The sequence below is a fragment of the Peromyscus eremicus genome, chromosome 12 (assembly GCF_949786415.1).
Source record: "Peromyscus eremicus chromosome 12, PerEre_H2_v1, whole genome shotgun sequence".
In the NCBI taxonomy this organism is placed as follows: Eukaryota; Metazoa; Chordata; class Mammalia; order Rodentia; family Cricetidae; genus Peromyscus; species Peromyscus eremicus.
Genome location: NC_081428.1, coordinates 409710 through 433660, shown reverse-complemented (window position 1 = coordinate 433660; position 23951 = coordinate 409710). Strand labels below are relative to the sequence as shown.

Here is a 23951-nt window from a genome sequence, read left to right as displayed (position 1 = left end):
TGAATTCCAAAAGTAGATGAGTCCTTTATTGACATCACATAGATCTCCTATGGTTTCTGTGTTTCACACAACAGGAGCAAAAGACAGTGAAGGCAAATTGAGGCATATTAAAACATAGCCAGCTCCACGACTTCCTGTCACAGAAAAGTATCCTGTCCATGATTCATGTCAAAGTACACAGTACATTAATGTCACTCTTTGTGCCACACACCAGGCTACAGCACGTGTTTGCACACAAGGCACTTCTGCAACACATATCTACAGTGACAATGTTCAGAATGCTAATGGGGAAGGTATAACAACGAGGCTATCAAATCTTTTGACCCCTCAGAGTACAACTATCTCCAATGGCCACCTCAGGCCACATTCAGCTGCTGTGGATGGAACACAGTGGGTGTCGTCACAGGGCACATCAGCAAAGCCCTTGGCACAAATCACCACTTCACCAAAAGATAAGAGCCTGAAAGAGTGATTTGTTTGATTAAACAATTTTTAGTATAAAACCTATTTATAAAGAATTTTCCACTACCTTTTACATACGTGGCTCTGACATTTTAGTGAGAACTCAGCAACTGTCAGGGAAGTGGGGGAAGAGGTATGGTGACCTAGACATCACCAAAAAAACAAAAACAAAAACAAAAACAAAACCCAAACAACAAAACAAATGAAACAGCAGTTCAGTGCTGGTAAGGCTGTTCAATGTTAAGACCAGCCTTGTGATTTTATAATCTTCCCTTTCTAGACTCCATCAGCCAGTGCCAGTTCTATCTTCACAGGTCTCAAGCAAAGCTAGCATGTCACTCATATATAAGAATCCACTATGCCTCCAAAGACAGGATGCTCTGCCCATCGTAGTGAGAAGATGAAGGACACTGCGCCTTCCATGCCTCTACCGAAGATGCTGTGCTCCAAGCAAGCAGAGGTGGCTTGCTCTGGGAGAGAGGGGCTATCCTTATATAGGCTTTGCCATGAACAACCCGCCATCAGCAGCCAATCAAGACCACAATGAAATGACACCGACCTAGTCCCATCTGACATCAGACACCATGACCGGCCACAGTGGCCAGTGGCAGACTCTACCCTGACACAGGTATTATTGCCTTGTTCATTAGCCTCTGCTTGGTCAATGTATGGGCAGGCCACCAACAGGGTGAGCAGTGTCCCAGGACCATTCTGTTCCCATGAGGAACACAAGAATGGACCAGAAGCCTACATGGAGCCCTGGTTCTGCAGGTGGCAAGCTAGGTCTTGCTGCGTCGGAGCAGTGTGGCAGTGGGGCTCTGGCCTCCTTGGAACTTGAGACTTTGCAAGTTGATGTGGGCTCCATGTTTGAGCAGCGTCTCCACAGTCTGTGAATGCCTGCCCTGGGCAGCCAGGTGCAGTGCACTGAGGCCCTGTTCATCAGACAGGTCAATGAGGTCAGCACTGACCAGCTCTTCTACCACCTCGGAGTGCCCATTGGCAGCAGCCAGATGCAGTGCTGTCTGATTCAGGGGCCCCCGAGCCATCACGTCAGCCTTCTCCTCTACCAGCAGCTTGACAGTGGCCAGGTGTCCATTCCGGGCTGCCAGGTGCAGGGCGGTACAACCCTCCGAGGTCAAAGCCTCTTTGCCAGCGCCACGATGCAAGAGCAGCCTAGCAGTACTAGTGTGTCCAGTCTCTGCAGCGACATGCAGAGGTGTCTGTGCCTGCAGATTGCAGATGTTGATGTCAGAGCACAGGTCAATAAGGATGCGAGCCACACGGTAGTGCCCCCTCTGAGCAGCCAGGTGCAGAGGTGTCCTCCCATCTAAGGTCTGGGCATTCACACTCACCCCAGGCTGCTTGGCTAGCAGCTTGACGATGGGCAAGTGGCCTTGCCAGGCAGCATAGTGCAGAGGCAGCCAGGCATCCTTTCCCTCCAGGCCCACGTCCACGCCACGGCGTAGCAGGGTACGCACAATGTTCTCCTGTCCGTGCTGACAGGCCACATGCATAGGTGTTCGGCCCTCAAAGTCCACCTCATTGATTGAGGCATTCTTCTCCAGCAGCAGCCTCATGCTGGCCTCATCCCCATTCTGGGCCGCAAAGTGCAGGGCAGTCCACTGGTCTTCATCCTTGGCATTGATGCTGATCTTCCGGGCCAGCAGTAGCTCCACGATTCCCCGTCCCCTCCGCTCCACAGCCATATGCAGTGGTGTGGAGCCCTTCCTGTTGGTCAGGTTGGGGTTGGCATTGTTAAGCAGCAGCCACTTGACGCACTCCTCCTGTCCTGCCTCCACAGCCAGGTGCAGTAGGCTGGCACTGCTGTCCAGAACCAGGTCCACATCCTGAGGCTGCAGGATCTTCATCAGCTTGCTGGTGTCCCCTGACATGATAGCATCCACTAGTTTCTTCTTCTGGATGTCTGTGGGGCCCAGATCTGCAGGAAGAGGGGGTACAATGTCAGAGGTCAGAGCGAGGCCACTACTGCAGGATGTGGGCTTCTAAGGCGTGGGACTTAGGTGGACACATCTCCTGGGATTCTAAACAAGGACAATCAGGGTACATCCTTTACTTGCAGGCTTTAAGCATCCACTCTTGCATGCTTATTCAGATCTAGTCTAGGAAGACCTTGGACAGTGTTCCTCTGCCAATTTGCAGACTAAAACCACTCTAGCTTTTCCAGGGTTGGGAAAGGTAAGCAACCATACTCCTCCCTCAGCAACAGCAGGATTGCCAACAATCGTTTCAAAAAAGGTACACCAAAAAGGAAAGCTGGACAGAAACACAATCTGCCTGGAGATTTAGAGAGATTCCAAGACACTCTTCCTGGGGCTCTACTGGCCTGTAGAGCTGGTTCCTGGAACTTCAAGGGGATTCAAAGCTACACTCCATGTCATGGGGACATCATATGGGGTGTTTCTGGAATGATCCTCAAAACTGGATTTCTCAGGACACACTGTTCAGTATTCACAATGGAACTTTCTATTGAACTTAAAAATCCACTGCCATTACTGAGAGTCCTGACTCCCATGAATAGACTCTTCCTCTGCAAGTGGAACATTCTCCAGGTTGTTCTATAGAGCAGTGGGGTTGGGGATGGTACTGAGGAGATAGACCCTAATCAGTGTTTAAACATGGCATTCTTTTGTTGTTGCTTTGAGACAGGGTCTCTCTATGTAGTCCTAGCTGTCCTGGAACTTGCTTTGTAGAGTCTCAAACTCACAGAGATCTTCCAAAGTGCTGGGATTAAAGACATGCACCACCACGCCTGGCTTAAACACTAAATTCTCGTAGGATGGTAGTAATCTCTCAGGCATGAGGACAAGGCCATCACCAGAGAGGGTTCTGTCTGAAGAGAAGATTTTAGAACATATTTCTCCATGGCACACAGTGATATTTCTGTGGCTGCTGTGAAATTAGTCCTGACTATCCTTTTTGACTCTGTTGTCTTGGATCCAGTCCTCTCTACCCATCTTTGCAAGGCATTTCCTTAACTTTCAATGCTCTTTTACCCAACATTCTACTGGAAAAATCCCTGAAGGCTGGTAAGATCCCAAGTCTTCGGCACAGCTATCTAACTCAGCCTCCCTCACGCTACAGCCTAGACTGAAATGACCGTGCTTTACAAAGAAGCCACAGCATTCCGAGTGTCAGCACCTCCCAGAATAGCCAGCCCAGCTTGATACAAGGCTATAGTAACTGAGGGTGCCCATAAATACAAAAGCTTGGGACAGGGGTTATCTGGAAGTGTCTGAGTACGGGGCACAAATAAAGTCCCCAGTGTCACTAGTTTCACTGGATGGGTCTTGGGCTTTCCAAGTTGCAGACTTAGGCTAGTCTCTGTCCCAGAGCTGGTTCAGCCAGGATATGTGGCCTATCTTCCTTGAAAGCTACATGATACCCAATGGAACCACACTACTGATGTGGGAATCTTTGGATCTGTGCTCTGAGCACCAACTATGCTGAGGATGCCAAAAGTTCATGAGAGAAAACGGAAAGAACACAAGAATCATCAGAGCAAGAAACCTGAAGCATCAACTGCTCAGACTCTAACATAACTCACAAGAGAGTCCTGTGCAAGCTCACCAGTGCTCACAGCCACTCACCGCCTGTTGAAGGTTCCCGCTCAAATGACAGTGACAGCGATCCTCTGGAGGAGAAGGCTGAGTCCACTGAGGACACCCCAGAGAGCCTCTTGGCACTGCTGGACGATGGCAGCTTGCACTCAGAGGAGCTTCGGCTGAGCTCCTCGGGGCCTTCAAGAGTCTGGGAGATCCCAGAGTCCAACTGTGACAGCAACTCGGAAAGACTGCAGTCATTATCAAAGGGGGGAGCAGAGGCGCGCTTGAGGCGTGAGGACTCTGGTCTGGCCTGTAAAGGTGGAGAGGGTGGTGGTAAGGACTCTGCTCCTCTAGCCTCCATGTCAGAGTAGAGAACAAGACAGGGGGACAAGAAACTATTGGCCACAAAGCAGAGATGGAGGTCCCATAGCTGTTTACTACCATGGACAGATAGCATCAAGAAGTCCTAAAACTCAGGGCTGCAAAGAAACCTCATGGGCCTCCCTGGCACATTGTAAGAATAACACCTTCAGAAAAACGGAAAAGTCTGCACGATGCTGCCTCCCACTCAGGGGCACCGTCCATGTGTAAGGACCAAAGGCCTTACCTGGGTAAGCTGCGTGAGTACAGAACAAGCAAGGCTGGACCCGGTCCACCCACAACAGACAGCCCAACAAAAAGGAAAGAAGAGTCAGGCTGGGGGTCTCCCCTGCTCTAACCAAGCTTCAGACATCTCAGGTATGTCAGTCTGGCTTGGGGCTGTGTGAATGAGGGAAACAGGGGCTTTACAGGTCTGACTGCTGCAAGAAAAGCAGATTTCCAGCGACTAAGTCTGAGAATTGCTCACAACTCTTTCTGAGCCCTCCTCCCTTTGGGAACCACTGGCCTTGCTGTGTTTGTCCCCTGCACACTAAGACATGTCTGCTTGCTGGCCACCAGCATATCAGAGGTAGGTTCCGCCCCTTTACTGCTGTCAGAGGCACCTCTGTCCCCAGCTCTCACCTGTCCCGTAGCTATTCTCCCTGGGTGAATGCCAGATAAACCACCACCACTCCCAACTCTCATGACAGAGTTCCCTTAACCTCCAGGCTTAGCTTCAATCATTAATTACCCTGAGGCATTCAGCTAGCACTGGCCTTTGGAACTTCTTACCACCTCTGAGTAACCATGTGGTACTTGTTACATAAACAATTTATAAGCAGATAGATTATGCTCAGATCCTCAAGCTATACCATCTTCCACCTTTGTGGGGTGACCATCTGCCCTTCCATGATCTCCAATGTGCTAGGCAGGTGGGGGGCCCTGGTGGGACCTACATTTCTGGAAGGAGGTGTAGGACAGGCTCAGAGAGAAATGGGGAGGAATTTTCAGAAAAGAGGTTGGACTGGAAAGTTCCACCACAAATTGGAAACCTGAAGGTGTCTGCCAGAGACGCTTACCTCACTCTTAGGCTCTGGAGAACTTTTCTCACCCGGCTCATGAGCCAGGTCTTTCACCTCCTCATCAGGTTTTTCACAAAGGACTTCAGTTTCAGAGGTAATTTCTTTGGGGGAGAAAACAGAGTTGTCACCTAGATACGACTCCTACATAATTCTATGGGGATAGAAGCAGTGATACCCCAGTCTCTAACCAGTGGAGGACATGTCTGGTACCACTGCTGGTTCGTAGGAAAAGCCCCAGGTATCCCTAGAAGGCAACCCACCCACCATCCTGAGTGGGCAGCCATCTGTAAGGTCTCATTAGGATCAAAATGGGTCCTCAGAAACCTACCAGACCCAAAAGATTAAAACTACCAGGACTGGCAGGTGAGCCCCAGCACACTCGTGTCTCCCTGGGTTCACTGAAAAGCAATTCTATCAGGGTCACTTTCTTATCCCAAAGGTAATCTGTCCTAAGAGAAGTGAAAGAAAGGTTGAAGGCCACTAGCCACCTCCAGCTGTCTAAATATACACACTGTATCTGGACTTGAAATCCAGGATTCCAATCTACCTGGAAGCAAATGCAGCCTGCTGGGAGCAGAGGTGGATATTGGTTGTGACCATCTAGTTCTAACAACCAGAAAACCCTAACACTGCTCAGGGTCGGGCAGCCAGAGTAGGGGATGGGCCAACCTGTTAATGGTGGGCTTGTTTCATCCCTGTCTTTACACACATTGTTCCTCACTTGAGCTTGGCTCTCAGCCACAGGTCATCAACTCTGTGGCCTGTGTCACTGGAGGGGCACTCACCTTGGAAGGTGGGCCGCATCTGTGGGTCTGCATGCCAGCACCTCTGCATAAGCCCTATCAGGTTGGCACAGGCGCGTGGCCGAGGTCTGCAGATTGGTGGCAGCTCTGGACGGTGGCCCTTCACCACTTTCACCATGATGTGCAGAATGTTCTTTTCATCTGCAAAGGAGAAGCACATGTCAAGACTGTGAGGAGCAGGGGATAGCTTCTCACTCAGACGTATGGACAAGTGCTTAGGACATGCTGTGACATGCATATCACCTGGGACACTACCATTTCCCTTTCCAAACCTGGAGATTTCTTTAACCCATATCCTTATAGGACATACCATTCTCTATTTTCCCAAGTTTAAAAACTTTGTCTCACGGGCACAGATTCTGTCATTTATTATTACCACCCTGCTCAGGAAGGACTCAAGGTGACTCTCAGTGGGTGACCTTCTGTTCATCTTATACCATGTGGCCCATCAGCCACTTGTTCCCACGGGCATTTCCCCATCCCTGAATTCCAAGCACACCCTGTGGAGCAGCAGGAGCCTATTGGCAGGTATGGAAAATTGGCCCAAAGTCACCATTGGCTGCCAGGGTTCCACACTGAGGCTTTGTTCACTTTCCCGTTAAGTCTTGTGCAATGCCTATCTCTTCAGTATCTGCAGGTTATTTCCATGATAATCCAACCTTCCAAAGCCAGCAAGCTTTCCAAATGCAACGAAAGTCAAGAGAACACCCAGAAGATTTTCTGCTGCCAGAGCCAGCCTGATGGAGCCTACATGACTTCTGGAAGTCCTGCACCTTGATTGCCCTATCTAGGAGGCAATAAAACCTGAGTGCCTAGATCTTCACTGCAATCAGACAATTTCACACCCAACCTGTAAGCTGTTACACCGAAAAGAATTCAGTGGACCTCGAGGAGGGGAACACAGTTGGAAGAAAGAGCAGTGGAGGGATGAGTGGGGGGGTGAGGGTACATGGGAATGAATGGAGAGTTGGCTCAATGGTTAAGAACACTGGCTGTTCTTTCAAATGACCCTGGTTCAGTTCCCAGCACCCACATGGCAGCTTACAACTGCCTGTAACACTAGCTCCAGGAGATTCAATGTCCTCTCTGACCTCCACAGACTGCTGCACACATTTATCACTCAGGCACACACATACACACATGAACAAAATATATTTTTTAAAAGTATAAACAATGGAGGACAAGAATACCCTACATTCTGCTGTGCTTGGAGGATCTTGTCTCCACCCTCCCTTTTTCCATGCAATGGGCCCTCACTTACTGATATCTGTCTGTCTGGTGCTGGAGACTGAACCCAGAGCCTCCTATATACTGAGCATGATCTGTATCTTCAAATATATTTGGTCACACCCCACAGTGTGAATATCCAGAAATGTTACACAAAAAAGAGACTCCTCTCTTACCAATGCAGCTAAAAGCAACGCAGGTTTTATAAACTTGAGTTGATGTGGTATAAGTTCTAGAGAGAGGCCAAACACATGAACGCTTTTACTGCTATTCAGTGTGTTTAGAATAGTTAACACCATAGATCCTGTCATGTATATTTTATACCATTTGTTTTTTAAAAGAGAGGTGGAGGGAGGGAGGGAGGGACAGAGGGAGGAACAGAGGGAGAGAGGAAGAAATTAACTGTTGGATCATAGGAACAGCTAATGGAGACAGAGATCCTCTGGGGTGATGAGAATGTTCTAGAACTATATAGTGATGATGTTTGTTGAGAAGGAAATATATTGAATGTCAAGGAGATATGCACTTTAAATGTTAAAACTGATAACTTCTTATGTAGATTTTTACTAGCACAACACTAAATGACATCAAAGAACAAGGCACAGTCTGGCAGTCCCACCATTGATCTGTCTTGTATGTAAGCGACAGGGCAGGAGTGTTTTGTAGCCACCTGCAGTAAGCTGGCTATGGCCTCCAATGTACTTGCAGGGTGGGTATAATGTATCTACCCGAGGGTTGCCAAGTGGCTTTGAAGCCCTGGGAGTCCCAGCCCAGCCAAGCACAAACCAGAGGCACTATGGAAGGGCTGAGAAGGTTCAAGGGCATGCCCATTGTTTTCATGCAGGGCCACTTACCTGCAAATGGCTTCTTCTGTGTGAGCATGCCCCAGATCACAATGGCGAAACTGGAAGAGAAACTAGGTGTCAGTTGGTGCTGGAACCTCGGGTTTGGTAGAGTTCCCAAGCTCTGAGCCACCATCTTAAGGGGCGCAGACCAAGTACTCAGAAATCTATGGGCACTTTTGCCCCTGTTCTTCTCTGCTGTGGCTTCAATCCTTTAAATCCAAGGTCTGACTAAAATGCTCTAAGAGGCCCTCAGAGGCTTCATCAGAAAGTAGCTAAAAAAATGTATAGAAGTAGTAAGACGCAACCAGCTGAGCCCGAAACCTCTCTTAGCCACTGGGGGACACATGTTTAGATAAATAAATTATTCCAGGTACACTGAAATAACCCAATCTTTAAAAAAAAATAAAAAAAAAAATTAAAGACTGAAAATTGAGCCTAACTCATCAACTGGAAAATGCTGTTTTAAATAAAGTTAAAGCCAACTTTAAAGTACTGAACTCTCCCTAAACTCTACAAGCCCTGACTAGTCCCCAGAGGGCCATTCCCAGTGGGACTCACTGCTCAAAAGCCCAACATTGGCACATTGGCTTCTGTCAAACCAGTCAGCTGGGCCTGGTGACAAAAGACAGAGCTGGTTGAGATAGGGCCCTCACAATCTGAGGAGGAAAAGGAGGTAGGTACTCAGATCCTGGATGTCAGGTCCCAAGGAAACTCCATCTCCCCAAATTCTGATGGTTAAAAAAAGTCAGCATTTCTCAGGAACTTATGGAGTTGGTTCCCCTCTACCAAAAGGAGCCATTTCCCTTCTCACTGGCTATTATGGTGCCTATTAGCATACCAAGGCAATGCTAGCCTCCAGGCTCCTTCAGCATCACAAGTGCCTGCAACACATTTCAAAGTCCCCGCTGGCATCCTAGCTCTTCTCACCCGCCCCAAACTTCTCCCTCTTTTGCCTGCACTTTCTTTGTCTTCCTTTCTCTTGCTCTCCTCTCCCACTCTCCCGCTCTCCCTCTGCTCTGCTCTTGCTTCTCTTCTGACCAGGTCCAGTCTGCTGGCCATGTTCAGTCTACTATTTTCTCTCTCTGCTCTGGAATCTTCCAAATGCCTCGGGCCATTCTCTCTTATATCTATAATAAAAATCTTCTCAACCACACCATGGAGCAATCACGTTGTCAGTTTATACATTGGGGACTTGGGATGTGAGCTGATGTCCCTCCTTCAGAGGCAAGCGACCCATGTGTGTGAGTGCTCACTTTGGGAGTCAGAGGAGTGTGAGCTTTGAAGAGCCCAAACCCACACACCTATGGATCCATGGACTACTCAAAGCAGCAGGTTCTTCTGTCAGCTAAGTAATAAAAGCAATGTTTCACAACACTGGGCTGGAAGCTGCTGTTTCTGCTTCTGCCTAGCACCAGCCAGGAACAGCCTCTTCCTCAGTCAGCACCACCCACAAGAAATAAATGTCTTTCCTGTGCCGGGGGAGCATATAGGCACCAGCTAAAATCCCCAAGTCCAACAGGCACACCCCATTTGCATGTGGACCAAACTCCATGGCTGAATGGTGCCTCAGAGCCTTTCTGGAAACTGCTGTCCACGGCAGGAAGCCACAGTGAAGCTTAGAGCTCCCAGCCTGCACAAGGGCACGGTGGCATGTCACATACCTGTACACATCATGTTTGGTGTCAAACAGCCGGCTCTTCTCACGGATGCGCTCTGGAGGGAGGTAGGCAATTGTGCCAAATAGGCCATCCATGCTGAGGTCATGATTGTGGGACATACCATTGCACTTGGCCAGCCCAAAGTCGGAAATCTGTAAAAGCAATCCAAAGGAGGCTTGTCAGCTTAAAGGGAGTCAGAAGAGGCTATGGCATATTTCTCTCGGCCAATAACAGATGGTGGTTCCCCAACACATGCTATAGAGGCTTACCCCAAAACAAAGGAGCTGAGCTCCAGGCAGCCCTGTCTCCAGGCAGGTAGGAAGCATAGGGTTATAAACAGGTCAAACCTGGATGCACCATCAGTATCAACTTGATGGATGGGGAAGAAAGACATCATGCTTAATAAAAGAATGGAATTATCTTGGAGACAGAACTCAAAAAGAATGACAGCCAGCTCTACTTTTGTAAGACTTCTTGTCTGCCCTGGTGGCTGATGGTCACAGTCAGCACTAAGGGAAAAGCAGCCTTCAGCTTTCAGGCAAAGGGAGCCACGTGACAGGCTGGGGCTAGGGCGTCTATCACCCATCGTCAGTCCGGTTATGCAACCTTCCAGCTGAGGAGCTACAAGTGCCAGCAGGTCCTTTAAAGCACAACACGCCTTCAGAGGGATTTAGAGTGAGCAAAACACACACCTCATCACCTTCGGGCTCACTGGTCTACTCCAGATATGATACCCCTCCCTTGGTGATGATGTCACTGTAAGGAACCCCCATCTCTGATTCCAGAGTTCACAGGGAAGTAGGCCCCCTATTGGTGAAGGTATCCTTGTAGCTCACTCCACTACTGCAGACTTGGCAGGTGTCTCTGGGAGTCTCCCTTTTCTGCCCATGTCACCACTTCCTGGTGCAAACCAGACCCTTTGAAGCACTGTGTACTTAAGCCCCAATTCAACACCAAACAGACTTCCAGTGTACATAGAAATGGCCCCTTTCTAGACTCCTTCAAGGCTGATGTGGTTTTAAGCCTTTTAATTCACTCCTGGGCTGGTCTTCAAACACACCCGGGTAGTAACAGGAAATGGGCTGAGTCAGGACTCTTGTTTCCAGACTGGCCATACCCATAAAGGGAAAGCCCATGTGCCTGGTGTCATCAATGTCCAACAGCAGAAAGACTGAGTGGTAACTAAAAGACCCCGAGGACCAGTGGGAGCTGATAGAAAGATACCCTTCAGGGATGGCCTGGCCCTGTCTCTGCTAGCACTCTAAGCCAGTGATGCTCAGGCTCAGCAGTCCTCTAGGGTCCCTCAGGTCTGCTGGTTCTGAAAGCCTCTACGGCCTCAGGAGAAACAAAAACTCTGGAAAATCTGCCAGTGACTATGACAAAGTCATCACTAAGTCCTGCAGATCCTTCATGCTGCTTGGAGCTGGGAGACAATGCTCAATCATTTCACCTCTCAAAAAAGTTCAGGGAGAGCAGCCTGAAATGTTTTGCATTCAGAAATGCAGACAGATTTGGGGAACCTCAGCACGGGGCCATTCTTTTTTTCTCTGCCACTGTCCCTTCACATGCACACTGGGCACAGCTAGCTACTACAAAATACACTTTGAGAAAAATAGCACTGTAGGAAGCTTGGCATTGCAGGCACACCGAGGTGAGGTACTTGGGAGTTAGGGGGAGGGGGCTTTCTCTCTCACCCTCCTGCCCAGAATGTATAGCCTCCTCACCCAGCTTTCAACAGTGGACACCTGAGGTCTCATGATACTCTCACATTGGCACCTGACTCAGTATCCCCAAGATCTCAGAGTTTACAGGAACATAGCCCTTCTAATTCAGAATAGCTAGACCAAGCCACCAAAGGCCTCTTGCTACCTCAGAAAGGCTTCTTGGGACCCAGCAGGAAAAACCCTTCTTGCAGGACACCATGAATAAGTAGTCTGGGGATATCTAGATCTGCCTCTAATTTGGATATTTAGTTTACTTAATAAAGAGTGACATAGGAAATATTTTAATACACTTGATGACCCCAGGCTGCTGGGAAGCATCAGTAGTACTCATACTAATACTCATACTCAGAGCAGCGATACCTTCCCAAACAGAGATGTGAGACTGGCATAATAGCAGCTCTTGGCCCTGCCTTAGGATCCCAACATAAGTCTGAACTGCAAATGGCCCAGAAACCCAAGGAATCTATCTGCACAGGAGGTGCAGAACCTTCAGCACCACAGGCTCCTCTGGGGAGGTTGTTTTTACAAGACAAAGAAACTGTGTTGTATAAGCACAATTCTGTTTGTTTTCAGCTTTTTGTCAGTGACTAACTTCTCTGATAATAACAGCCTGATACCACACAAAAGCAGCTTTTGCAGAGCCATTCAGGGTGGCTCAGTTTAGGGGGTGGCCTCAGCATCCCAGCTTTGGGACAGTGTCCCTTCATGTTAAAGAAACACCTTCTCAGCCAGGCGTGTTGGCACATGCCTTTAATCCCAGCACTCAGGAGGCAGAGGAAGGTGGATCACTGTGAGTTCGAGGTCAGCTTGGTCTACAAAGCAGTTCCAGGACAGACAGGGCTATTACACAGAGAAAATTTGTCTCAAAAAAACCAAAACCAAACAAACAAAATGAACACCTTCTCATCATGGCTCCACAGCTCCCTGCCCAGCTATCCAGCTGAAACTGTAGGAACTGCCATCAGGCTGAGGAGATCATGGCCTGAAAGGGAATATGGTAGCCCAGAATTTGTCAAGGGCAGCCTTTACTTCCTCAACGAAAAAGCATTCAGTGCCTGTTGTGTCCCCAGGACTGAGAAAACACCTGGAGAAGTCAGCACTCAGACCTATAAAGTCAACCTACCAGTGACAAACCAGGTACCAGGTCATCACTTTGTACTCCCAGAGGGGCACTGTGCAAGCACGTACCCTCACTGATCCAGATGACAACCCAGAAGTAAAGTGTCTCCTTACTACACCTCTCAGCAAAGGGACAGAGCTGGGGAGCTGTGTCCTTGTCCCAACTCTTGGCTGACAAGGATGACACTTTGAAGAGGACAATTCTGTGCCCCCTCCCCCCAAGTGCGCCACAGCTCTTCCAAACACCCACAGGCCTGTCAGAAGAGGAGGGCAACAAGCAAGGGAATGAGACGAAAGCATTGGCTGACCAAGGGCAGCTGAGGAACTCTGCAGAGACCCTAGGTAGAGCGACTCTTGGGGCTACACCTAGGTAGTGCTAGGTGTCAGCCAGCTCCCATTCAGCAGTTCTTAAAGGCACAGGAGCCTTCATACACCATCTATTACTGCCTGCTATTTTCCTTACCTCTTCTCAAATGCCCAGAGTTTTATACGACTTCTGGGCTCTTTCTTCCACCTCAAGGCTACCCTCCCTGGCACTTGCATGCCCTGCTGCATACAGAAGCAAAGCCTGCCTCCTGTGAAGGTCAGCCCCAGGTACCCAGGGGCTGTCTGCACACCCTGCTAATCTTCACAAATCACGCTGGCCTTCTGTGACTGTGTCATGTCAGTAAGCAGGTTTCCTGAACATGTCATGAATGGATGGTGGTGGGACAAGTCAAGATCTCTGGAGGCTATCATTTCAAACTCTGCTCCAGACCTGCAGCTGGAGTAATCTAACCACTCCGTGGCCACCAATACTATACCTCTGCTCTGTGGTTCGGCCTTAGCCCAGGGTAAGGGGCTTGTTATTATTGTTTTCTTTTTCTGGTATAGGTTACATATATGAGAGTAACAATCTTATAACCCACTGGACCCACAGGTCTTGTTCTGCCCAGAAAGAATGGAAGCCAGTCCCTGCCAGACACAAGGAAACAGAGGCCAGGAAACTCAGATCACAAGAAGATGCTGGAAGCCACCTTGGAGCTGGCTCACACTAAGTTGTGTGATATCCTGTCTTACTTTTCGGGATGTAAAGGCCATGACTGAGTAATGTTACCTAAGCCACAACTCATAGCTATTGTCCAGAGTAGAAATCAATTTCTTGGCCTGGCTGAGTCTTGAGTGCTACAAGTAGCTTCACACATGCCACTCGGGCCACTGTGTACTGAGTCAAGCTGAATGATATGATGAGCCTCCTAAAGGTCAGGCCAGCAGAGTAGATCTGGAAGTGTTATGCAATCAGACATATCACAGTGACATAGGCTGGGGACACTGTTTGCTCCTTGTGTGAACATTGTTTGATCCAGGGCCCTTGGTCCTGCTCCCTTACTCACATCAATATGAATGCCCATAGCTTCCTAGCACAGGACAAACAGGTGGTGAATGAGTCCTCTTCTATGTCTAGAACACAGCAGACCCCAGCATCTATCTGTAGTCCCAGAGCAGTGAGGATAAACAGGTTCGTTTATCAGAGGACACAAGGTCTCTCTAATTCACTGCCCAACTTCTGATTTCACAAGACTATAAGTCCTAGGACCCCTAAGTCCTTGGTTTGCTTCAGGGTGCTCAGAACCTAGGACATGCCAGGATATGGGGGAGAATCCCATGGGTTTACAAGGGTCACCCTTTCAGGTACCTATCAAATTCAGATCAAGTGTGACTAGCTGGGCTCTCTAGCAGGTCTTAGAGTGAAAAAGGCCCTGGCTTCAAGTTTTCTGCTCCAGGGACAATCACTTCATTTCTTAGGCTCTATTTCAGAATACAACCAAGGTCTTAGACACAGAGCCCTCCCGAAAGCATCCAGTGTCCTGGCTGCCCACTCCCCGGGAAACATGCTGTCCCTACCTTGACATGGTAGTGGGCATCCAATAGGATGTTTGCTGGCTTCAGGTCTAGATGCAGCAGTGGTGGAGACATGCAATGCAGGAAGTTCATGCCCACAGCTGTCTCATGCACGATGCGGAAGCGCAGATCCCAAGGCAGTGGCTCAGAGGCTAGCAGCTTCTCCAGGGAGCCTGTCTCCATGTACTCCATGACCAAACCAACAGGTTCCTGGCATATGCCGTACACAGGCAGAATGTAGCGGAATTTGGCCATCTCCATCTTCTTAGCTTCCTCCAGAAGTTCCATGCGTTCCCTGAAAAAGTCCATAGGTGTGAGGGCATGCAGCTATCACCTAGCAAGACAAGAGCCACTGGCCAGTATACAAGCAGTGATAAATGCACACGTGTGCAAAGTTCACTGTCACATAATTAAACACTGGGCCTTCCAAAGCCTACAGTCCTATGCTGTTCACACCCGCTTCTTCACCTGGGGTCACTGTGAGGACAGAGCTTGGCAGTTATCTAGATACCTACAGGCAACATCACATCCCTTGTCTGGATGGAAAACTGCTAGCTAACTATCCAAGGACCTCCACCCTCACCTTTTGTTTAAACCCAACTTTTTCACTGGCCCAATCTCTCCTGGATCTAATCTCACACTTAACAGAGCAGCATGAATCTAGCAGGGATTGGTCAAGGGCTGGCCACACTAAGAACTGGCCACACTTTCTACTGATTACACAAAACTAAACCATATTCTTCTAACTATCCATGAATGGACGACACAGGGGCATTCCACAGGAAACTATCACCACCATCTACGCCCAGAACATTTTCATCATCCCCAACAAACTGTACCTATTAAACCCCCACCAGACCCCATATCTTTCTGTTTCTGAATTCAGGTGCCCCAAATAGGTGGAATCATCTCCATCATTCGTCTATGTCTGCTTTACTTCATGAGGTGTTTTCAAAATCCATTTATATTATTGTGCACATCCAAGTTTCATTTGTGTGGCCAAGAATAGTATAGAATTATACTACATTATGCTAACCCACCTACATGGCCATGGACAAGACTGCATGCACTAATTAGCTTGTGTGTGTGTGTGTGTGTGTGTGTGTGTGTGTGAACTTGACATAATCTGGAGTCATCTGAAAAGGAACCTCAATTGAGAAAAATGCTCCCATCATATTGGTCTGGAGGTAAGTCTGTGGGAGTGTTTTCTTAATTTACGATTGATGTGGAAGGGGCCCAAGGCCACTGTGACAGATGATCCTGGGTTTCATAAGAAAGCAGGCTGAGGGGATGGAGAGATTGCTCAGTGGTTAGAGCACTGGCTGCTCTTCTAGAGGACCAGGGTTCAATTCCCAGCACCTACATGGCCACTCACACCTGTCTGTAACTCCAGTTCTAGGGAATCTGACACCTTCACACCAATGCACATAAAATAAATTTAAAAAAAAAAGAGAGAGAGAAAGAGAGAGAAAGCAGACTGAGTAAGCCCTAGGGAGCCAGCTTGGAAGCAGTATTCCGCCATAGCCTCTGCTTTAGCTTCTGCCTCCAGACCCCTGCCCTGACTTCCTTTATGACAGATTGAGCTGTAAGAAATAAACCCTTTCTCCACAAGTTGCTTTTGGTCAGTGCTTTATCACAGCAACAGAAGGCAAACTAAGATACTGTTCCTACCTGTTGGCTCCTGAAAATAATGCTGCACCTTTTGGGGGGTAAATATCTAGAAAGCCCTTGTGCTAGTTTTTCTGGATGTCTGCCCAGAAGCAGAGCTGCTGGATCATGTGGCAGGTGGTGTTGCTGTCCACAGCCTGCTACTTCCTTGCCAGTGACCCCTCACTGGAGACACCTCCTCACACACTTAGATGGCAGAGACAGCTGAAGCATGGGCTGCATTCACCAGCCACAGCCAAAGGTCAATTGCCTGATGTTTGTACAGATGCGAATTGCTGTGTAATAGCCTGTGCCAGCAACAGGGGTCAAAAGTCTCAGTGTGCACTCAGGGTAAAAGGCCCTGTCCAAGAGGGTGTGGCTGAGCTACACAGGATCTGGGTCAGTGTCTCTCCAAATACACACAAGAAAGCACCCAGGAAGCTGGGAAGAGGTTCCCATAACAAAATCTGCTTTCTAGAAATAAAGAGCTCCTTAAAGGAAACTTCCAGAACCACTTTCAGAGAGACATGCTAGAGCTGAGAACTGGGCAGCCTGGGTGTCCACACACAGGCCTGGCAGGCTGAGGTACCCTGGTGCCTCCCCAGAAGGCAGTCTAGCGCAAAGGCCTACCTGTAACCTGAGATAACTGGGTTTTCATTACTCTCCCAAAGGAGCCTGCTGGAGGACCCAGAAGAGTGCTAACAAATCACTTCCTAACGTGGCCTCCCCTTTGAAATTGTAGGGGGCCCAGGCTTCTCTGGCCCCACGCAGGAAGGACAAAGGAAAGCAGGCAGAGCCACGTGGGCACCAAAAACCACGGCAAAAAGCAGCTCTCCTGAGCATCATGCTCTGGCAGGGGAAATTGCCACAAGTTCTAAGGGCTGAAAAGTTCAATCCCTTGCCAACCAATGTCAATCCTACAGCTAGAGCTTAGTCCTCATAAACACACACTTTGAGCTTATGCTGGGGTTGACAGGCAACAGACCTCTGGCTTAGATGAAGCATCTGAAATGAAAGACTAAAAGGCTTCAGAACAGAGTCTAGCATGGTGTGCTGTCTCAGCCTTCTGGAAACACAAGAGCAGGGCCAGCCCATGAGACCCCTGGACTGGGAGGACAAACTGCCCTCACACTAGGATCTTGTCCACTGCTCCCTTCTTTGTTGGAAGACACTGAGAGTCTGACCCCAACAGGAGGCAAACCCTTGAGCACCAGGGGTCATCTTGCCTTGGACACTAACAGTTTAGAACAGGCTGGGAAACTCCCAGCCCTGTTCTGTACTCCACAAGAATCTGAAAAATAGGCCAGTGAACAGCTAGATGCCCAGGTCAAGCATTATCAAAATCAAGCTGGTACTTGAAGGAGAAGACAACATTTCCTGGGAAGACAGGAGCTAAGGACCGGGCTGGTCAGCCCCATACACAGCAACTGAGACCTGCTATCAGCTGCTGCTTCTGCTCTCTTTTGTGCTAAGAATGAAAGTTATAAACCAGGCAGTGGTAGTGCACACCTTTAATCCCAGCACTAGGGAGGCAGAGCCAGGCGGATCTCTGTGAGTCCGAAGCCAGCCTGGTCTACATAAGAAGTTCTAAGCCAGCCAGGGCTACACACAGAGAAATCCTGTCTTGAGGGAAAAAAATGACCTCCCCACCACCCCGCTACTTTCATTTTCTTCTATAAAGTGGCCAGCTTGCACCTTCCAGTGTGCATATCCTTCCTGCCCAGGTGGCGGCACTTCAGAGTGTAGGGACCCACCACCAAGTGAACTGCAGAGGTACACATGTCTATCCCCAGTCTCAGGAGCTGGCAGTATTCATGTCTGCAGGCTGGCTGCAGCATGGGCCATTTTCCCTCCACTGGACAGCCTTACTCAGCCAACCTAACCAATGTCTTTAATTGCCCAAAGGATTAAATACACACAGCAACTTCTGCTGGTAGCTCTTAGAATCAACTCCCAGCAGCCTGACTGGCAGAAAAATAGCTAGTTCTACCCTTCCCACCACTCAAAATCCAACAAGTTCCCCCTCTCTGCCCAGGCTCTTTCCAGAACACAAACCTCATTTAAAATGAGCGAGGGCTATAGGGTGGCTAGAGAAAGCTGACCCCTGCTGCATTTACACACTTACTCTGTACAGCAGGCTGGAAGGAGCCCATGACATCACCCCCTTGCCTGGGCTACATGCTTTAGGGCACTTCATTGGAAAATGGCCACTTTCCTGGGACAAAAATCAGAGACTAGCACTGAGGCAGAGTCCTGGGATATCCAGAAAAACTTTTCAAAGCATTTATTATCTAATATCTTCTGAACTTAAACACCCACATCATCATCCTGATGCTCCAGGGACATGCCACCTGGAGCCACCACTTAGGGCTGGAAGCTCCAGCCTTTAGGTGTTATCAGGAGCACCTGCCACTCCATAAGCCTAAATTGGGCCAGCTCCTAACCTGGGAGAGACCAAAGGACTCTAGTATACATAGAAGTCATCATTTTAGTCATTGGTTCTTATCATTTAAAATACATTATTTTGCGAGGCAGCAATGGTGCATGCCTTTAATCCCAGCATGCGGGAGGCAGAGCCAGGTGAATCTCTGTGGGTTCGGGACCAGCCTGGTCTACAGAGCAAGCTCCAGGACAGGCACCAAAACTACATGTAGAAACCCTGTCTCAAAAAACAAAAACAAAAAAATCTCATAAGCAGTGTTCTGATTAGTGCTGATAACAACACAGAAGGAACTGTACATTTGTAATTATTACTATTGTTTTAAAACCTGGAGGGATTTTCCAGCTTGTTCCTAGCCTGGATGCCTGGGTGGGGCAAGGATCAGGTGGCAAGCCCAGGGCATGCTCCCGGTTGCCATTCTGTTCTTTCTGCTCACAGTGAACAAAATGCTTCTGGGCCAAGGAACCCACTGACGTCAGGTTCATTAAAACACAACTTGATCTTTGCTTCTGCACAGTGCAGGAAGGCTGGAGTTACATTCTCATCTCCTTTGTCCCTGGGACAGGGGTGCTAATTCAGCCTCTGAGAAGGAAAAGACACCTCTGCCTCGCTCTCATCCCTGTTTGGGAGTTCCATTTTAAAAAACTGGGCACAAACAGGACCAAGTTAGAGTTAAAATTTCTAAATTTGGTAGTGCTGGCTACTGAACCCAGAACCAGAACTCACATATGCCAAGTAAGGACTTAACCAGGAAGCTGTAGGCCCAGCTTCCCTCCAAGTTTCTTTTTATTTTTTGCCCAGGCTGACCCTGAACTCATGGCATCTTCCTATCTCAGCTTCCTGATTACTGAGATTACAGCCTAAGAAACTTTTCAAAAGCATTTACAATAATTTACACACATCCCATTTACACCTAGCATAGTGTAGTCTCCACCAAATGAGGAAAATGGAGTACAGAAGCATGTCAGTGATAGCTGACATCATTTCTGGAAGGTCTATGAGAGTCATATCTCTGCCTCCAAGCTTAGCAAGAAAGTCCAAAGACCCTGGGATGGTAAGAATTGGAGGACTCCATTATTGAAAAAGGGAAAGAGAACCCAAGACCAGCCATGAGTGAGCCTGATGCCTTCGGGGAACAGAGGAGTAGAGGGAGACTCCTTAACAGCTGCCAGGGAACCTGGGAAGCATTGCTGGGAGAAGAGAATTTCAGCCTCTCCACTAGGTTCCTGCACACCACTCCAATTACATTCCCAGGAGCCTCAGAGGGGTTCCCACACTGCTATTTTTAAAACTGACAAGAATCAGGCTTGTCCAATTGTCAGCTCTGTAGTTACAGACCTGGGGTTTGCTCGGGCTCGCCCTGACTAGCTGAGGCCCAACTCTGCATTAGCAGCTCTTGGGCCCTTGTGCCAGGGACTTTGTTATTCTAAGCTCCTCTCAGCAACAATCAGGAAAAGGCATGGGGCCCCTGGGTCATTTTGTTCTAAGGGTACCAGGCCTGTCCCCCTGTACTTGTGACCTCACAAGTCATAGCCAGCCAGGGAAGACAGCCCTCTCCTCAAAAGCCAACCAATGAGACCCTCCCAAGAGGAGAAATCTGATCAGTGGGGAGGTCACTTGTGAATTGTGCTGAGGTCTGCTAAGTGTCCCTGCTTTGGCAGAAATTTCACAAGAGGCCTTATGAGTGTCCCAGACCTCATTAAGGCCCTGCCTTCCCAGAACAGAAATGGAGGGTCACAAACCACAGAATGGGTAAAGGCTGGGGCCTGGGCAGCTACTGAGGCCAAGAGACACCCAGCCATCCTGGAGTATGAACAGCCCTTGGCTGGTGAAAATGGGACTGGCCCACAGCTGTGACTAAAGTGACCCCTTCCCTACCCCCAAGCAGCAAGTAAAGGCCATAAATGACCCCAGCTACATACTATGTAGCAGAGGTAGATGTTAGCTGGCTTGGAGGTCAGTATGGATGGACCTGCCCTCACAATCAACTTTGGACACCACCTCCAGTACTCCTGGGGAAATACCACAATGGCCACTCCTTAGAGGTAAAGTTAGCAGGACTTTGTTGAGGCCCATAGAGGGAAAACTGTTTCCTCCTGGCTACTATGGCTGGCTTACATTTTTTTCTTTAACTTTTTTTTTTAAAACATGGTCTCTCTGCATCAGTGTTTGTCAACCTGTGGGTTGAGACCCCTTTGGGGTTGCATATCAGATAGTTACATTACAATTCATAACAGTAGCAAAATTGCAGTTATGAAGTAGCAACGAAATAATTTTATGAGTAGAGGTCACCAAGAGGAACTGTATTAAAGGGTCACAGCATTAAGAAGATTGAGAACCACTGGTCTGCATAGTCCTGGAACTCAGTACGTAGACCAGGCTGGTCTCGAACTTACAGAGATCCTCCTGAGTGCTGGGATTAAAGACGTGCACCACCACGGCCAGTTTCTTTAATTCTTTTTAATCTATTCTGGTAAACAACAACAACAAAAAACTGTATCTGAGTTCTACCTGTCGGTAGATGCATGCTAAATGACCAAAAGAATGCAAGATTGCAAAGACAAACTATTGTCCTTCCCTTCAGAATTAATCCAAAGGGGCCTGTCAAGCATCTGGACAGAAAAAGACCCCTCAAAAAGTTTTAACTTTAAGAAACACGATACACCTAAAAGCATGTTAATGAGATATGGGAAATAACTACCCTCTTAAGGAGATGTGTGATGCCTGGGAAGCCCCTCCTTTGGGGCAGCTGCTTATAGGTCCTCACTGCTAAGCCTGTGTACTTTCCACAGTTTTCCCTTTCTTTTTACCTGCTCACTGACACTCTGGGCACCTTCCCACTCTCTGTCTGAAGCCCCTCCCCTCTCACTCCTTCCCCGTGTAGCTTCCTAGGTCCACTGTGGAGCCTGTCTGCCTAACCTCTTAACTCGGAAAGCAGGACTTTCTCTTTTTCTCATTTGTCTCTTTGTCACAGCTGCCAAGACTGACTGCTTGTTGGTCCTGTTGTTTTCTTCTCTCAAACCTCAATAAAATTATCCTCCAAGTCCATGTTTAAATCCTTTTATCTCTAAGGTTAAGTAAGATCCTGCAAATAAGACCCTGTGTCCTCTGGCTGGGGGCTGCACACAAAGGCAGTACATACACCACAACCGCCCAAGAAAAGTTAGCCTCCCTCAACAGCTGTTTCAAGCTTCAGATGGCTAGCCCACAGAGCAACAGGCCGCTCAGGTACAGAAGAACCAAGTGAATTTCTGAGCACTTTCCAGCCAGGGAACTGAGTTCCTAACATCGCAGCTTAAACACCTAAATGTGGCCTGGGCAGGAGAAGTCAACTCCACATACAAAGGTACAAAGGCAGTCACCCTGACTGGTGGCCAAGCACTTCCTGCTGGGTGCTGCTGACCTCTACCTGGCCGCTGACAAGCCACCACCTGCCTGCTTTAGGCAGGGAGGAAAAGCTTTGCAGTTAAAGAACACACACTTCAACACAGGCTCTCTGCAAGTGGAAAAACCCTGCCTGCAACCTGGCCACCCGAAAGACAAGACCTGAGGATTGGAGGACTGCATAGCACACTGTTAGCTGGGGTGGCTCATGTTTCCTTCCAATATTCAAAATCTGTGTCAAGTCTTTGATGGTGAATAATATTCACTCTGCCTAGAAAACACAGTCCCACTAAGTCTCTAAGGGCATTAAAAAAAAACATCCCAGAAGAGTTCTTTTTTTTTTTTTTTTTTTTTTTTACCTTTGAGAAACTGTTGGCTGCTATTCAAAATGGTTTGGATTTCACCAAAATAACCACAGTGCCCCTCCTGGCCTGAAGGGTTCCCAGGATTGTGTTGGGGGAGGGTTTACACAACATGGTATAAAGCTGGTGAGCTGGTAGTGATTTTAGACACTAGTCTTCACTGTACCACAGTTTCTAAGAAAAACTGGATTATAGCAAAAAAGCAAGCAAGCAACAAAACGCCCAACAGCTCTCTGATAGAGTCCAGAGTAGGGATGAGGTGTAAAGGGAATAGACTTGGGTCTCATCCTCAAACCATCCTTATTGTCACTCAGGCACTGCCATGGACCCCATTCCACAGTAAAGCTGGAGTTCAGAGTTCCTGTGGTTTAAGGCTGGTCCTGCAGACAGCCATGGCTCAATGGGGTTTAAGAGGGATCTCAAACTGGTAAAATGCAAACACTACGTCCATGTCAGCTTGGTTAAAGAATAAGTCATTTAAATGTGCCATTCTGAGCATCATACATAAACTATCACCACCCAACGTAAACAGTGCAATCTGGGGGAAATGCTTTTGGAGAATCTACTTCTATGCACAGACCACAATAGCCTTTCTGGTTCACTGGGGTCAGCTCTGAGTCCTTTCCTATCGCTGGAACAATCCGCTAAGAGGGACAAAGGCCCAGGGTGCCGGCGGGGGGCAGGTGGGCACTTGCCCAGGGTCAAAGCAAGATGTTCCCTGGAGTCTCAGCTTCCACCTCAAGTCCCCTAAAACGAAGGTGTGAGGAGAAAAGCGGTGGGAGGAACCAGATCCCAGACGCAAGAGGGACCCGGAGCCCTAGAAGCGGCTGAACGCAGCGGATGCCTCACCCGAATCCAGCCGGTGCTTCGGATCGAAATAATTACGGTCTTACACCAATTTGTGCTCCGACGAAAATTAGTAAGCGGAACCAAATCTAACTCATTCACAAAGCGCAGAGGCCCACACGGCAATTTCTCTAAGCCGGGCGCGGACCACAGCACCTAGGTGGGTCCCGGGCGAGCCCGACGCGCCTCGCAGGGCTCAGGGCCACCGCGCCGGGTCAGCTCCCGATCCTAGATACTCCGGAGCTGCGAGGGGCCGACGGCCTGAGAGCCGTGAATTCTGTTTTCCGGCTCCTCACGTAGCGCGGAGCCCCCATCCAGCCCGGCCCCACCCGGCCACTGACCTGTCGTCGACGTGCAGGCTGGGCGAGCACTTGATCGCAAGCCAGGTCTTCCAGTGCACGTGGCGCACCTTGTATACCTGACCGAAGCCGCCTGAGCCCACCTTCTCCCAACCTGCGAACTCGCCCGCGTCGAAGGTGCGCAGCAGCCCCAGCGCCCACCGGCCCCGGCCTTCGCCCTCCATCGCGTGCGTATTGCCGCTGCCTGGC

The 23951-nt window shown here is 48.9% G+C and overlaps 1 protein-coding gene across 1 annotated transcript; it reads right to left on the bottom strand.

Annotated features, from left to right (window-relative positions):
• Ripk4 (receptor interacting serine/threonine kinase 4) lies at window positions 1-23951 on the bottom strand. Its single transcript, XM_059277191.1, has 8 exons — window positions 23745-23951; window positions 14728-15019; window positions 10004-10152; window positions 8352-8401; window positions 6253-6411; window positions 5465-5568; window positions 4071-4335; window positions 1-2401 (listed from the first exon to the last, which is right to left on the bottom strand). Exons 1-8 carry the CDS (start codon window positions 23924-23926, stop codon window positions 1242-1244), a joined length of 2361 nt encoding a protein of 786 aa, XP_059133174.1. The 5' UTR covers window positions 23927-23951; the 3' UTR covers window positions 1-1241.